General features: G+C 37.7%; 1 protein-coding gene across 2 annotated transcripts in view; it reads left to right on the forward strand.

Annotated features, from left to right (window-relative positions):
• Positions 1 to 14,077, forward strand: part of STX7 (syntaxin 7) — a 49,211-nt gene extending 35,134 nt beyond the window's left edge. Inside the window, exons 4-10 of one of the 2 annotated variants that reach the window (XM_065888545.1) lie at positions 193 to 286; positions 977 to 1,114; positions 1,884 to 1,936; positions 2,472 to 2,568; positions 3,797 to 3,869; positions 7,883 to 7,965; positions 12,747 to 14,077. In XM_065888545.1, the coding sequence (XP_065744617.1) occupies positions 193 to 286; positions 977 to 1,114; positions 1,884 to 1,936; positions 2,472 to 2,568; positions 3,797 to 3,869; positions 7,883 to 7,965; positions 12,747 to 12,839 (631 nt within the window). In that variant the 3' untranslated portion in view covers positions 12,840 to 14,077. Of the gene's footprint in view, positions 1 to 192; positions 287 to 976; positions 1,115 to 1,883; positions 1,937 to 2,471; positions 2,569 to 3,796; positions 3,870 to 7,882; positions 7,966 to 9,795; positions 9,817 to 12,746 lie in introns of those variants that run through there. The other variant, XM_065888546.1, reaches the window with a different exon arrangement.
• Positions 14,078 to 14,511: the final 434 nt, after the last annotated feature.

The raw sequence follows: 14,511 nt of genomic DNA on the forward strand, positions 1-14,511 counted from the left end.
CCTTCCACATAGTATTTGTTCAATATTTATCAAAGAATAGAACCTGAAAATTTTGTTTTCATAGAGAAAATTTGGAGCCAGTCTATAAAAAAGTGATTTTTCTAAAACTATTCATCAGGGTTGAATCAAGTGGCAGAGTTGTAGCTTAAAGAAATGTGTTCCATCGCTATAATGCGTGTTTTCTCATTTTAGGCAACAGAAGCAGCAATATACGAACCAACTTGCCAAAGAAACAGATAAGTACATTAAAGAGTTTGGATCTCTGCCCACCACCCCCAGTGACCAGGTATGAAGCTTTAAGACGCACTGTTGATGTATTGAATGTGAAAGAAATCAAGTGTATTGTAGGATCTTTGAACTGTTGTGCTAGAAAGGAAATTAGGGGGAAAAATCGATTTGAGATTAGTTCACAGAACACAAAACTATATTTAATTGCCCAGGTAGTATCCTTTGGTTCAATAAAGCAAAAATTATTTCCATGCACTTGCCCTGACCCATAATTAAGTAAGTGCTCAGAAAATGCTTCCTGAGTAATTGTTTCCTGGCCTTCCAGGACTGACTTCATATAACATGCACGCTCATTCAAGATGTGAGGTTTCCTAGGGGCACATGTATTTATTACCCTGCTTATTACTTAGTGGAAGTTATTACTTAGGTGAGTCAAAGGTTTTATTTTCATTAAAAAAAAAAAATACTTTAACATAAAATCATGGCCCAGTTTTTAGGATGAGAACTTGAGGTGAGAAATCCAACATTATGGGCCTTTTGCCTCAAGGTAAAATAAGCACAGTATTTGAACATACTGTCAAATTGTTCAAAATGTTATTGAGTTAATCAGTAAGGCCCTGTAATAGAGTGAGTGAAATTTTCAGAATTAAATAAAGAGCCAGCTACTGGCAAAACAACTTTTGCAAATTCTATAGAGCTTCACAGCTTGATTCTGGTAGGTTTCTTCCCCCCCCCGGCTTTCCTCTAGCGTCAAAGGAAAATACAGAAGGATCGCTTAGTGGCGGAATTCACCACATCACTGACAAACTTTCAGAAGGCGCAGAGACAGGCTGCTGAGAGAGAGAAAGAGTTTGTCGCTCGAGTGAGAGCCAGTTCCAGAGTGTCTGTAAGTATTTAAAGCAGCACTGTAAAAAGAACGTGGTACCCTCCAAGGGCCCCGTGAAGAGCTATACGGCGTGTTTCTTGAGTCGTAAAGACCTGTGAATATCTTGGAAATCGGTATTTGCATACTTATTTTCAGGTGTTTCTAATCAGTTTTTAAGAAGGATGATCATTATGTATTATTGTGGTTATTCTGTCAATGTTGTGGAACAAAAGATTATGTAAAAATATAGAAACGTTTTGTCAGAAAAGATTAGAGTCAAATCCTACCTTGAGCCTGAGGCTGTTACTTTGTATTCGTGCTGGTGTAGAGAGCACTTTAATCCTGCATTACATGAAGATGATGTAAATGAACAGTGAATATATTGTATGAATATTTAAAACGAATGTACACCTGGAGAAGATAAAGGATACGTTAGAGTGGAATCTTGACTTAATCTAATTTTAAATCTCCCTAGAAACTATCACAGGTTGTTTCGTTGTTCCTTGATATAGAGGTTCCAAGACTACATTATGTTTTAATCAAATAATATTTGTTATTTGGCCCTTGAGAATATTTAATGAATTCCTTCTTTGTCAGCTTAGGATATAATTTTTTTTATTACTTGAAGTAATTGACCTAAAATACTAGAACAAGAACTTTTCTCTCTCTTTTCTTACACCTGCACTCCAGTGTGTACATCAATCAGTTTAGATTATTATGAAGTAAAATGTGAGTGTTGTGTGTTTTTCATTTGCATCTTCTCAATCCATTCTGTTACTAAATTATTCAGGGTGGTTTTCCTGAGGAGAGCTCAAAAGAAAGGAATCTTGTGTCCTGGGAAAGGTAAGAAGTATAAGACATTATACAGATCAAAAGATAATTCTTCAAATACGTTTTTTACATCACAGTCCCTGGGCAGAATTAAAGCTTTCAGTATATATCATGACTATCCTAAGTTATTTATAAATAGAAAACAATAAGTTTGAAAATTTTTCAGTGTCATTATTTATTATAAAATATATAAAAATATTCCAGTATAGCAATAATACTCTTTAATTATCCAAATAAATATTATTGACTTAATTATTATTTGATATAGATTATTCCCATAGGTGAAGTTTAAATCAACCAAGAAGTACTCACTTGCCAAATATAATAGTTTCCAATAATTAAATAATAACTCTAAACATAACATCATTAAAATGAAACATGAATAAAATTTGGTTAACATTTCTGTTATATTTTTAGAATTTAAGTGAGCAGTTCTATGACTTTGAAGAAAAAATATTCTATTCAATTAGTATTTCTTAAATAAAAAGGAAGCCTCATTGTTTTCATACCGGTTTTTTTATTTTACATATTCTTTTCTTTTTAATAGCCAAACTCAGCCTCAGGTGCAGGTTCAGGATGAAGAAATTACAGAGGATGACCTCCGCCTTATTCAGGAGAGAGAGTCTTCTATTAGGCAACTCGAAGTAAGCTTTACATTGCAGAATTGGATTGCTGCTCTGTTCTTAGTGAATTTGTCCTCAAGATGCTTAGATGATGCTGGGAGAGAGGTCAAGAGAGAAAACTAAATAAATATATCAATTTGATGGCATATTTCATATAAATTAGAGTCATTCTGTTAAAAAAAAATAATTTCTTTAGAATTTGTGCAAGGATGAGAAAATATACTTCCCTCTACTCCAACTTTTTTTTTTTTTAATTCTGTTAAGTCATCTCAAGCCACCTGAGCATTGAGAAAATTATCAGTCTAGAGATAAAGGTCTGTTCAGAGAGTCTAGATAGCTTCCATGGCACATGATACACATCACACATGCATGAATAAGACTTTTCCAAGGGCTTTAAAAGTGTTTTATTTCTCTTTAGTGTGTGTAGGATATCAAAGAGGTCTAAAAGGTTTAGTAGCCTTAGTTCTTAGGGAACCTACCTGTTCCCTAGAAAGTGGGCTAATAATAGCTAACAATAGCTACCATTTATTGAGGGCTTCATGCACCAAGCACTATGTGATGAATTCTTTAATTGTCTTACTTAGTTCTCATAAAAGCTCTGTGAAGTAATTAACTGTGTCATTATCATTGCCCTTCTACAGATGGGGAAAGTAAGGCACAGGATGAATATGTAAATTGCCCCACCTTTCCTGAATAAAGTGTTTAAACTTTACTTTTTAATCAAGCAAAATAATAGTTATATATTGAAGAAAATTAAATTTATAACTTATTTATCCATCACTCTTCCATTGCATTTTCAGATTTATTAATGTGAGGCTTTGAATTTACACCTAATGTTTTATTCTTTTAAAGTGTCAAATTGACATATACATTTTTACTAGAAATACAATAAGAATATTTTTTACTTTTTTGAGGAAATACTATTCATGATAAGAAAACAAATCAGATTGCATGACATAAATTCAGTAACCCACAACCCTTCTCTATTGTATAGTCCTTCATTTCCACTCTGAATCACTTGATATTTTTAACATCACAAACTTATTTTAGAGAACTGAGATTCAGAGTCTACTTACTTGGGATTGCCTATAGTAAAATAGTTTTCTGATATTCCCCAAATATATGTTATTAGGTCCAGATGCATGCTCACCTAGGTATGAGCAGTGGTTTGTGTTTTTTAAAATTTTCTCCTTTTGTGGATTGGGGACTGAATTTCTGATTACAATAATATGCATTTTTTTTCTCTTAGGCTGATATTATGGATATTAATGAAATATTTAAAGATTTGGGAATGATGATTCATGAGCAAGGAGATGTAATAGGTAAGCCCTACTCATTAGATTTCATGAGGCAGAAGGAAGCTACATGCAGTTTACCTGTGGTAACTTCTCAGGCCAGGGTAGCTCCTTCCTCTCTTTCGGTCCTCCTGAAATCAAAAGTATAGTGTCTGTAATAAACAAAGCATCACCCTTGGCATTATCTAAAACAGATCTCGTTTTTGGCTCCTACTGGTGGAAATGACCGGCTTAATTTATTTAAGAAGTTCCAAATTTAATCAGGGTCTACTGCTGCTGAGATCATGGAAGGTAACATTTAACATCATTCTAGCTTATTTCCAGGATCTCTGGTTTCTGTCTTATCCCAATTTAATTCTTATCACACCAAGGACTTTGGGGAAAACATCTGTTCATAATTGTGCACACTATCTTGTCTTTTAAAGTAGAGGGAATAAGAAGCCATTTGCCTGAACATTAATTCTTATAGCTTTTCTAGTACATTAATTTAGTTGTATTACTTAGATATTGAGAATTCTTTTTGAAAAATTCTTTAAAAAAAAAATCAGTGACTAAGACTTCCTTTAAGTTTTAAATGTAATTCATTTAAGGTGTAGTTGTCAACATTGATCAGGATTCTGATCATCTTTATCATTTTGATATATGAAGATATCTGTAGATATGCTAAAGATATATTTAATACATTTTCTGAATTTGGTTCAGTTGAAATGCTTGGACCTATAGTTTAATATAATTATTATTTGTCCATTCTTACCCTCCTCTGTAGCCCCAGTAGATCACAGGGTAAATTTTCAAAAGCCATTCATTCATCCAGTAAATATTTATTGAATGCCTACTATATCCAGGCATAAATCTAGGCCTTGAGGATTCAGCTGAAATTAAACAACAGATAAAAGATCTTATAATCTAATTGGAAGAGAGAGACAATTAAAACAGAAAGAAAAGTAAGTAGATGGTGATAAGTGTTACAGGGAAAATAAGGCCAGGTCGGGGGTAGGACTGCAGGAGGTGGGGGAATGTGCTGCTTTTCTGGGGGAGTCAGGTAAGGCCTCACTGATAGGTGACATTTTAGTGAAGACTTCACGGAAGTAAGGGAGCAAGCAAGAGAACATGTTCCAGCCAGAGGGAACTGCAGGTGCAAAGGCCTTCAGGCAGAAGCACGCCTGACATCTTGGGCCAATGGAGTGAGCAAGAGGAGGATGGAGACGATGTCAGAAGTCACAGGAGACCAGATCACACAGGCCTCTGAGCCATCGTGAGGACTGTTTTTGTATTAATGGAGGGGAAGCCACAGGAGGATTTGAGCAGAGGGGCGTTATCATTTGACTTAGGTGAGCAGACTGCAAAGGGCCAAGACCAAAAACAAAGCACTTTAAAGCCTATTGCAGGAATCCACGTGAGCAGCTGTGTTGTCTTGGCTCGGTACGGAAGCAGTGAAGTGGTGAGAAGCAGTGGGATTCTGGATATTTTTTAAATGTAGAGCCAAAAAGATCTACTGACTCTCTGGATATGGATGTGAGAGAGTAAGTTCAAGGATGACTGTAAGGTTTTGGCCTGGCTCACGAAAATCATGGCAGTGCCGTTTTCTGAGATGCGGAAATCTGTCACTGGAGCTGGTTTGGATGGCTATAAATCAGTGATTTTTGGATCTGTTACGATTCAGGGGCCAGGTGTCACCCAGGTAAAGGTTTGATAGGCATTGGTACAGAGAAGATGGGGTAAAGGGGAGACGTCTGGCCTGGGGGTATAAATCTGGGCGTTATCTGTACATAGATGGTATTTAAAGCCATGAGATTAGGTGAGATCACCTAGGAGATAAGTGCAGATAGAGAAGAGGGGTGTCTGAGGACTTGTAAATATTTAGGGTGTGGTCGGCAAACTACATCCATTCGTTTATGCGTTATCTACAACAGGTTTTGTACAACAGAGGCATAGTTGAGTATTTATGACAGAAACCATATGAATGAACTGCAGAGCTTAAAGTTGAGACAAAGAAAGTTTGTTGATCCCTGATTTAGAGCCTAGAGAGCCGAGGAGGAACGAACAAAAATGACCAAGAAAGAATAGCTAGTGATATAGAAGAAAACCACGTGAATGTATAGTTTTAGAATGGAGGGGAGAAAGCGTTTCAAGAGCGATGGCAGGTCAGCTCTCTCAAATGCTGCTATTTGGTTAGGTAAACTGAGGCTTTAGAATTGATTGCTGAATTTAACAATGTGTAGGGCATAGGTGACCTCAGATGAGAGCTGTGCTGGTGAAATAGTGCAGGTGAAAGCATGATAAAGTAGGCTCAAAAGACACTGGGAGGAGAGTGACTGGAGATAGCAAGTGGAGACAAGTCTTTCTAGGAGTCAAATGAGGTCATAGCTGCCAGTGGGTGTGGCATAAATGAGGGGGTTGGGGGTTTGTTTGTGTGTTTTTAAGATGGCAGCAATAGGATTGATGGGAAAGAAGTGTTGATAGTGAGAGGGAGGAAATAGCTGGCCTGAGGTCTTTGAGCTAGACAACAAGGAATGGGATAAAGTACGCGCATGGGGAGGTTGGCTCTCGCTGAGCGTGGGCATGTCCTCCCTAACCACGGGAGAGAAGTCCGAGCACAGAGACTGTTGCATGTGGTGGTGGGTAGGGTCAGAGGAGATTGTGGAAGTGTCTTCTGGTTGTTCCTGTTGTCTCAGTGATCTAGAAATAAGGTCACTGGTGGAGAATGACAATGCGTGACGAGGCATGAGAAGTTAGGGGAGAGAGGAGGAAGTGTGACTTAGTGTTCCAGGAATTGGGGAGACGAGGCAGGCGTGCTGTACAGTCCAGAATTTAAAGGGAAGTAAGTCATCACGGTGATTCTTTTTTGCACCCATGTTCAGCTGCATGGGACAGGTTGGGGTTTTGTCACCTAACTGTGACCACAGTAGGAGGGAAGAGGGCTGAGGATAAATGCAAGAAACCAGTGACAGATGATTGTGCATATGGAGTCTAGGCTAGGGAAGAGGAAAGTGAGGACATGAAGTATGTGAGGGGCAGTGAAAAAGTGGTAGGATCACTAAAGCTGGGGTCTTAGAAGGCGAGAACTCTAAAGGTAGCAGATGGTAATCAGAGAGTGACACCTGAAACGGAGATGATAGAGATGATAGAGATAGATGATGATAGAGATGATAGAGGTGAAACAGAGATGATAGAGATGAAACGGAGATGATAGAGATGATAGAGATAGATGATAGATGATAGAGAAGCTGCAGTTATTGGTAATGACAGGTTTGGGGTGTGACCACGGATGTGGGTGGCTCAGAAAGCGCCATAGGCAAAGTCTTTGAAAAACAAAGAATTGAGAGGCCTGGGTACTAGAGGGTGAGCAATTGGATATTGAAATCACCGATATGTAGGATAGTAGAAGCCTTGAAAAGAACATCAGTGACTCAGGGGCTAAAATATTCAAAGAATGAGAAGAAAAGACATCTGTGGATGTCTGCAGCAAGGAGGGTTGAATGAGTTGGACAGCATTAGCTCTAAAACTGAAAGTCGGCAGGGAGGAGGAGGAAACAGTGGTCACCCATCCTACAGACTGACACCTGTTCCACCCCCAGGTCAAAGGAGGGGGGGAGGAAATTGTCACCAGTTGAGAAGGCTCTGGGGACCCTCAGGGAGCCTAGGTTTCAGCCTAGGTTGATGAGGGCCGCCCAGCAGATGACGGTTTTCAGTTCTCTGTATTTACCCTAAACCAAAGTTCAGATGCCTTGCTTGCTGCTGAGTTGGCCATCACAGAATGCAGGTACTGGTGACGGTACTTTTGGGTGTTACCAGGTAGAACTGGAGTGCACTATAATGAAGATAATCAAGTTTCTTTCCTTCAAATTCTTCAGTATTGTTTAGATCACCTGAGAAGTAGTATCACTAAAAAAAAAAAATTCAGCCTTACCCATACACTATTAATATTAACCTTTGAATAGTGAACATGCTTAATCTTACCTTGAATAAAATCTGGTGATTGATACAGCTCTGTTACTAGAGCATCAGCACCCGCTTTGTGTGTGTGTTTTATTTTAAAGATAGCATAGAAGCCAATGTGGAAAATGCTGAGGTGCACGTCCAGCAAGCAAACCAGCAGCTGTCAAGGGCGGCAGACTATCAGGTAATATTAACTGTGCTAAATTGTCTTATAACTCAGACTTTTAAACGTGTGTATGTGTGTGTGTAAAATCAGGTTTAAAGTGGCTGGAGATGTTAAAATTCCAAATACCATGGAAGACAGGCTAGAAATATGCCAGTCAGTTCAAACTGCGTGTATGTAGCCTGTCTGTTCTCAGGTTTGAACCAGTGTTGTGCCCACAGGGATGGGAAGTTTAGAGTCGTGAGGGGAGCAGTACACAACTCCAGTCTTTTCTGACAACTTTTGGTCTCCGATGTCATTTTGACATTTCAACCCAGAAACCTCTTTGATAGCGATTTCCTTCTGTTTCTTGCTGTTCCCTTCTACCTTACTTTTTTGTCAATGATACTATGGACTAAAGAGGCAAAGATCCTTGTCCCAGAAAGATCTCTTCAGGTCCTGTGGAAATTATATTAGCTTAGAGTGAGTGTCCTTGACCAGTGGGTATTCTGTCAGCATTCAGCAGACTCTTCACCAGGAATGAACTGATTTCTTAAGTGAATCAGGTTAGTATAGGGAATCCATAGGTATGAGTCAAATATAAGTATATATAAAGGATTACAAATATTAGCACCATGAACTATTAATATATCACTTAATATGTAGATCTTTGACATTTAACAAAGATAAGCCCAGGCTCTTTGGGAACCCCTAAATACCACCCTAGCATTTGATTTCCCTTTTAAAACTTCATTTTTTTTTTTGTTGATGTAGTTGTTCATAATTATTTTCTCAGAAACTTATTACCTTCTTATAAAATTTCTAAGATATTATCACCATCCTAGGTATTTTTAAATTGCTTTTCACTTTTCTCACTGATCTTAGGAGTTCCCTTTAGTTTCAATGCCATTTTTTTCACTGGACAAATCAGTGCATATAGAGGATGCTGAGTTATACAACCAATTGTGCTCACCGACAGAGTAACTCATGTTTACTGTCTTTGTGTATGAGATTCAGATATGCAGCTCAGGATAGCTAATGTCACCATGTCCTAGAATGTAGGTGTCATTCGTGAATAGTTGAACACACACACACACACACACACACACAGAGTAATCTGTAAATACCAACAGTTATAGCTGCTCAGAGTGTTTAGCAGGATTCATCAGTGACTGGGATTCCATGTAATTTCGTTTTCCTTTTGGACTTCAGGGGGATATAGATATATCCCCAAGTTTTACTTTTACTCTTCCTTGTGGAAGGGAAGGCCTATAGCCACCCTGGGGAAAAGGAACACATCTTTCCAAGTTGTACCTCCAGAGCAAGAGCTGCCCCCATCCTTAATCCCTGGCCCTGGAGGGATGAGGAAAGAGCCATGCAACACAAGGGCTGGAAAGAGAGCAGCTTCCCAACAGTCCCACTTGGCAGCCTTGATATTAAACTTACGCCTCTGCAAAATACGGTGCAGTGCTTCTAAATAGTTTGGATGGACCATGAACATAAAGGAAGGTGGAAAATGCTTTCATCACCATGGCACCACAGGACCTCACCACCGCACGCTGGAGAGGGTGCCCCAGGAAAAAAGATACTCTAGGGGAACAGCTCTCATTGTTGATGAAGGCACGTTACACATGGGTCTGCGGTAACCAGGTGGAATCTGGGGAAAATACATGGGCATGATGAGATTGAAACTTGAACTGTGTTTAATATATGCAGAGTATATTCTGTTGAAAAATTAGATGGCCATATGGAATACTGAGAAGTATAAGTAGTTTTCAGGATAATTTCAGAGTCAGGAACATATTCTTTTTGTAAATTTTATGCTACTTCTAGTTGACACAAAGTAAATTACACATTTTTCTACTTTGTAAGAAAAAAGATTCCTGCATGTAGCTGTGAGATATACAAGCCATTGGAGAAATATAGAAAGCTACAGCTGGGCCAGGAATGAATAATGGAGCAAAACTCTTAACGTTTATATTTTAAATGTATTAGAATTTATTTAGCTCTTTGTGTTTTATAGTTTATTTGAATGTTGAGAGATTTTGAATGCAGTTTCCATTCATATTCAAGGATGGGAATGATTTGGGAAATTAATAAGTCTACTTTAATAAATATTGCCAACTGTTTTTCACAGAACTAGAACAAAAAATTTCACAATTTATATGGAAACACAAAAGACCCCAAATAGCCAAAGCAATCTTGAGAACGAAAAATGGAGCTGGAGGAATCAGGCTCCCTGACTTCAGACTATACTACAAAGCTACAGTAATCAAGACAGTATGGTACTGGCACAAAAACAGAAAGATAGATCAGTGGAACAGGATAGAAAGCCCAGAGATAAACCCACGCACATATGGTCACCTTATCTTTGATAAAGGAGGCAGGAGGAATGTACAGTGGAGAAAGGACAGCCTCTTCAATAAGTGGTGCTGGGAAAACTGGACAGGTACATGTAAAAGTATGAGATTAGATCACTCCCTAACACCATACACAAAAATAAGCTCAAAATGGATTAAAGACCTAAATGTAAGGCCAGAAACTATCAAACTCTTAGAGGAAAACATAGGCAGAACACTCTATGACATAAATCACAGCAAGATCCTTTTTGACCCACCTCCTAGAGAAATGGAAATAAAAACAAAAGTAAACAAATGGGACCTAATGAAACTTCAAAGCTTTTGCACAGCAAAGGAAACCATAAACAAGACCAAAAGACAACCCTCAGAATGGGAGAAAATATTTGCAAATGAAGCAACTGACAAAGGATTAATTTCCAAAATTTACAAGCAGCTCATGCAGCTCAATAACAAAAAAACAAACAACCCAATCCAAAAATGGGCAGAAGACCTAAATAGACATTTCTCCAAAGGTATACAGACTGCCAACAAACACATGAAAGAATGCTCAACATCATTAATCATTAGAGAAATGCAAATCAAAACTACAATGAGATATCATCTCACACCTGTCAGAATGGCCATCATCAAAAAATCTAGAAACAATAAATGCTGGAGAGGGTGTGGAGAAAAGGGAACACTCTTGCACTGCTGGTAGGAATGTGAGTTGGTACAGCCACTGTGGAGAACAGTATGGAGGTTCCTTAAAAAACTACAAAGAGAACTACCATATGACCCAGCAATCCCACTACTGGGCATATACCCTGAGAAAACCATAATTCAAAAAGAGTCATGTACCAAAATGTTCATTGCAGCTCTATTTACAATAGCCTGGAGATGGAAACAACCTAAGTGCCCATCATCGGATGAATGGATAAAGAAGATGTGGCACATATATACAATGGAATATTACTCAGCCATAAAAAGAAACAAAATTGAGCTATTTGTAATGAGGTGGATAGACCTAGAGTCTGTCATACAGAGTTAAGTAAGTCAGAAAGAGAAAGACAAATACCGTATGCTAACACATATATATGGAATTTAAGAAAAAAAAAATGTCATGAAGAACCTAGGGGTAAGACAGGAATAAAGACACAGACCTACTGGAGAACAGACTTGAGGATATGGGGAGGGGGAAGGGTGAGCTGTGACAAAGCGAGAGAGAGGCATGGACATATATACACTACCAAACGTAAAATAGATAGCTAGTGGGAAGCAGCCGCATAGCACAGGGAGATCAGCTCGGTGCTTTGTGACTGCCTGGAGGGGTGGGATAGGGAGGGTGGGAGGGAGAGAGATGCAAGAGGGAAGAGATATGGGAACATACGTATATGTATAACTGATTCACTTTGTTATAAAGCAGAAACTAACACACCATTGTAAAGCAATTATACCACAATAAAGATGTTAAAAAAAAAAAAAAAAAAAAAGTAGCTCACAGCCCAAGCAGTGTGATCAGTAGACAAGTCATCAGTGGAAAGGAACCATCCTCTTTTTGATAATCACTAGCAGTATGAACATGGGGCAAGATATTTTCCCTTTCTCTTTCTCCATTTCCTTATTATAAAAGGAAGAGACAAACTACTGTCTAAAGTTGCTCCTGGTTAAAATTCTATGAGGTTTGGATAAAGGGAATAGAGAGTAGGTGTCTGGATGAGAAGGGAAGTTTTCTTGCCACTTTAAAGAAGGGACTCATATATTCTACCTTTCGTCAGCTTTGAGTGAGGCCAGCCCCTAAATCCCCAACCATGTGGCCCTCCCTACCCCAGGAGCCTCCTAGAAGGCCTCTGGCCTGGCCTGATGCCTAGGAACCAGGCATCAGGCCAGCAGGAACACGTACAACCAAAACCTCTCCCCATCCACCCTCTTTCTTTAAAAGACTGGTGAAAGCAGATGAATCTGTGCCAGTCCTGTACTAACTCAGCTTGGGCTGGGGAGCTAATTTTGCTGGTAAATAAATTAGGGTAAACCATTAGGGTAATTAAATATTCTTCCTGCCTTTCGTGACGAAATTGAAAGAGATGAGTTCTAAGTTCTCTTGTTGGAAAATTCTGCTTTCAAAGACCAATATTTACCTTCTGCTTTTTTTATCTTCCTTTAAGCTGTTTTTTGTTTTCACACATAGGTAAACTCTGTTGCTCAAGTTATTAATTTTTATTTCTCTGTATCGTTTTTAAATTAAGCCCAACCACACATCTAGAAAAAGTACCAACAGAAGTACCCCCTGAATTATACCATTAATTCAAGAAGAATATTTTTTGAAATCATAGGGCTATATGTATTGAAAAGCAAAAAAATATAGCCCAAAATGAGGGCAATAAATTACTGTTGATTTTACTCTAGAAATGAACCAAATGATCTTCACTTGCTATAGAGGTGCTCCACTACATCTGTAAACATGTTTTTGTTTTTTCACATCTGCAGCGCAAATCCAGGAAAACCCTGTGCATCATCATTTTTATCCTTGTTATCGGAGTTGTAATTATCGGTCTCATCATATGGGGAGTGAAAGGCTAAGATTATAAAGGAGCACAATATTGCACTACATTATGTAAATTATGTAGGAAGAGTCCTTTAATCATGGCAGTTTTTTTAAATTGTTATTATTTTAAAGCTGTTGCTTAAAGGATGGTTCCCATACTTTGCTATTTTTATTTGGGGGAAAATTTTCTTTGGATTAAATCTGATATTTTCTAATACTGAAAGTTTTTTTGAATATCACTGCTGGCATAGCTTCATGCTTTTCGACCTAGTAACTGTTAGTTTTTTGCCCACATTGTATATGCCTTTCGTTTATAATTTATTTATCCTGTTGACTTAGTTTTGGGGATTAGTAAATTCAAAGGTGTGTGTGTGTTCTGTGTGTACCTCTCTGTCACAGTGTAACATGCACCCACGTTTGTGTTACTTCAATTACAAATCTTAAATTTAATTTTGATTTGGGCCAGCAGAGGAAGTATTGTCAATAACTTTAAAAATTAACATATATGTTTGTGTTTGGAGTTTTGTTTTTATCTAGTTCACAGCAACACAAATTGTCTATTTAACTTTTACTGTTATTTTTCTCTTAAGACCCTTGTTTATTCTGAATGAAATCAGTGAATAACTTCCTAGTATATCTCTTACTCCTGATGTGTATATAGTAAGCATTTGCTGTAGATTGGCTAGTAAGATACTAAGGATAGATTGTTTTTATATGGGTTCTGTTTAAGTCTTACGTTCGTTTGCAGGGGATTGTGTGGTCACTATAAATGTTTAATGTGATTTGGAGGAAGAGTATGACAGATCAATACCTATTGTGTTAGAATTCTAAAGATCCCAACTTGTATTCGGCTGTGTATTTCCACAGCTGTTATGATGGAAAATTAATTACCTTCTCTTATGTCCTGTAGAATAATAAAGATTACTTTTGGGAAGTAACTTTCCCACAGTTACCGTTTTTGAGCACCTAACACTTAAAATTCTGTTTCCCTTCATACCATTTTGTACCATCCTTCATTAGAAAGGGAATTGGATGTTCGCCACTTAACTCACTTGCCTTTTTTAATCAATGTTGTTTTAATGCACTAATCTGAATACTGTAAAGAAGATTATCTTAGTTTATAGTTTGTATTTTATAATGTTCTTATATAGCAGTTTGATAGTGAAGGCAATGTTTTACATGGCAAGCTATGAGACTTCAAATGGGAACAAATAAAATATTAAGTAACTAAGTAAATTGTATCTTTGCAACCAAAATAAAGATGATTTTAAAAAGTGTCTGGATAGTTTTATTTCAGGAGAACTGCTTCCGTGGGACTTGATACTTACCTCACACTTTTGCCATTGCAGTCTCGACAGAGGAGATGTAACCACATGGCCACCATTCTGCATCTTGCTGGAGTACTGGCGTACTCAAAAGTTTTTATTTTGGCAATCTTAAAAGGTTTTGCCGCTAGTAGGTAGAAGCTGCTTTGCTTGTCATCAAAATTCAATTTTTTCCACAAAAGAGTAGTCTTGATTAGAAAAAATAAAATGAAAAACAATACAGTAGCCAATTTTTTTTAAGTTCTTAACAAAGTTTTTCTTTAGGTGAGTTTTAGAATCTCTTTGAAAGAGTGATGCTTACTTTCATGACTGTCAACATATCTGAATCTGTTTGAGTTGAACTGAGTCTCAAACTGAAGAACTTTCCTTATCAAGTGACACA

Source organism: Phocoena phocoena, chromosome 12, assembly GCF_963924675.1.
Source record: "Phocoena phocoena chromosome 12, mPhoPho1.1, whole genome shotgun sequence".
Lineage (NCBI taxonomy): Eukaryota > Metazoa > Chordata > Mammalia > Artiodactyla > Phocoenidae > Phocoena > Phocoena phocoena.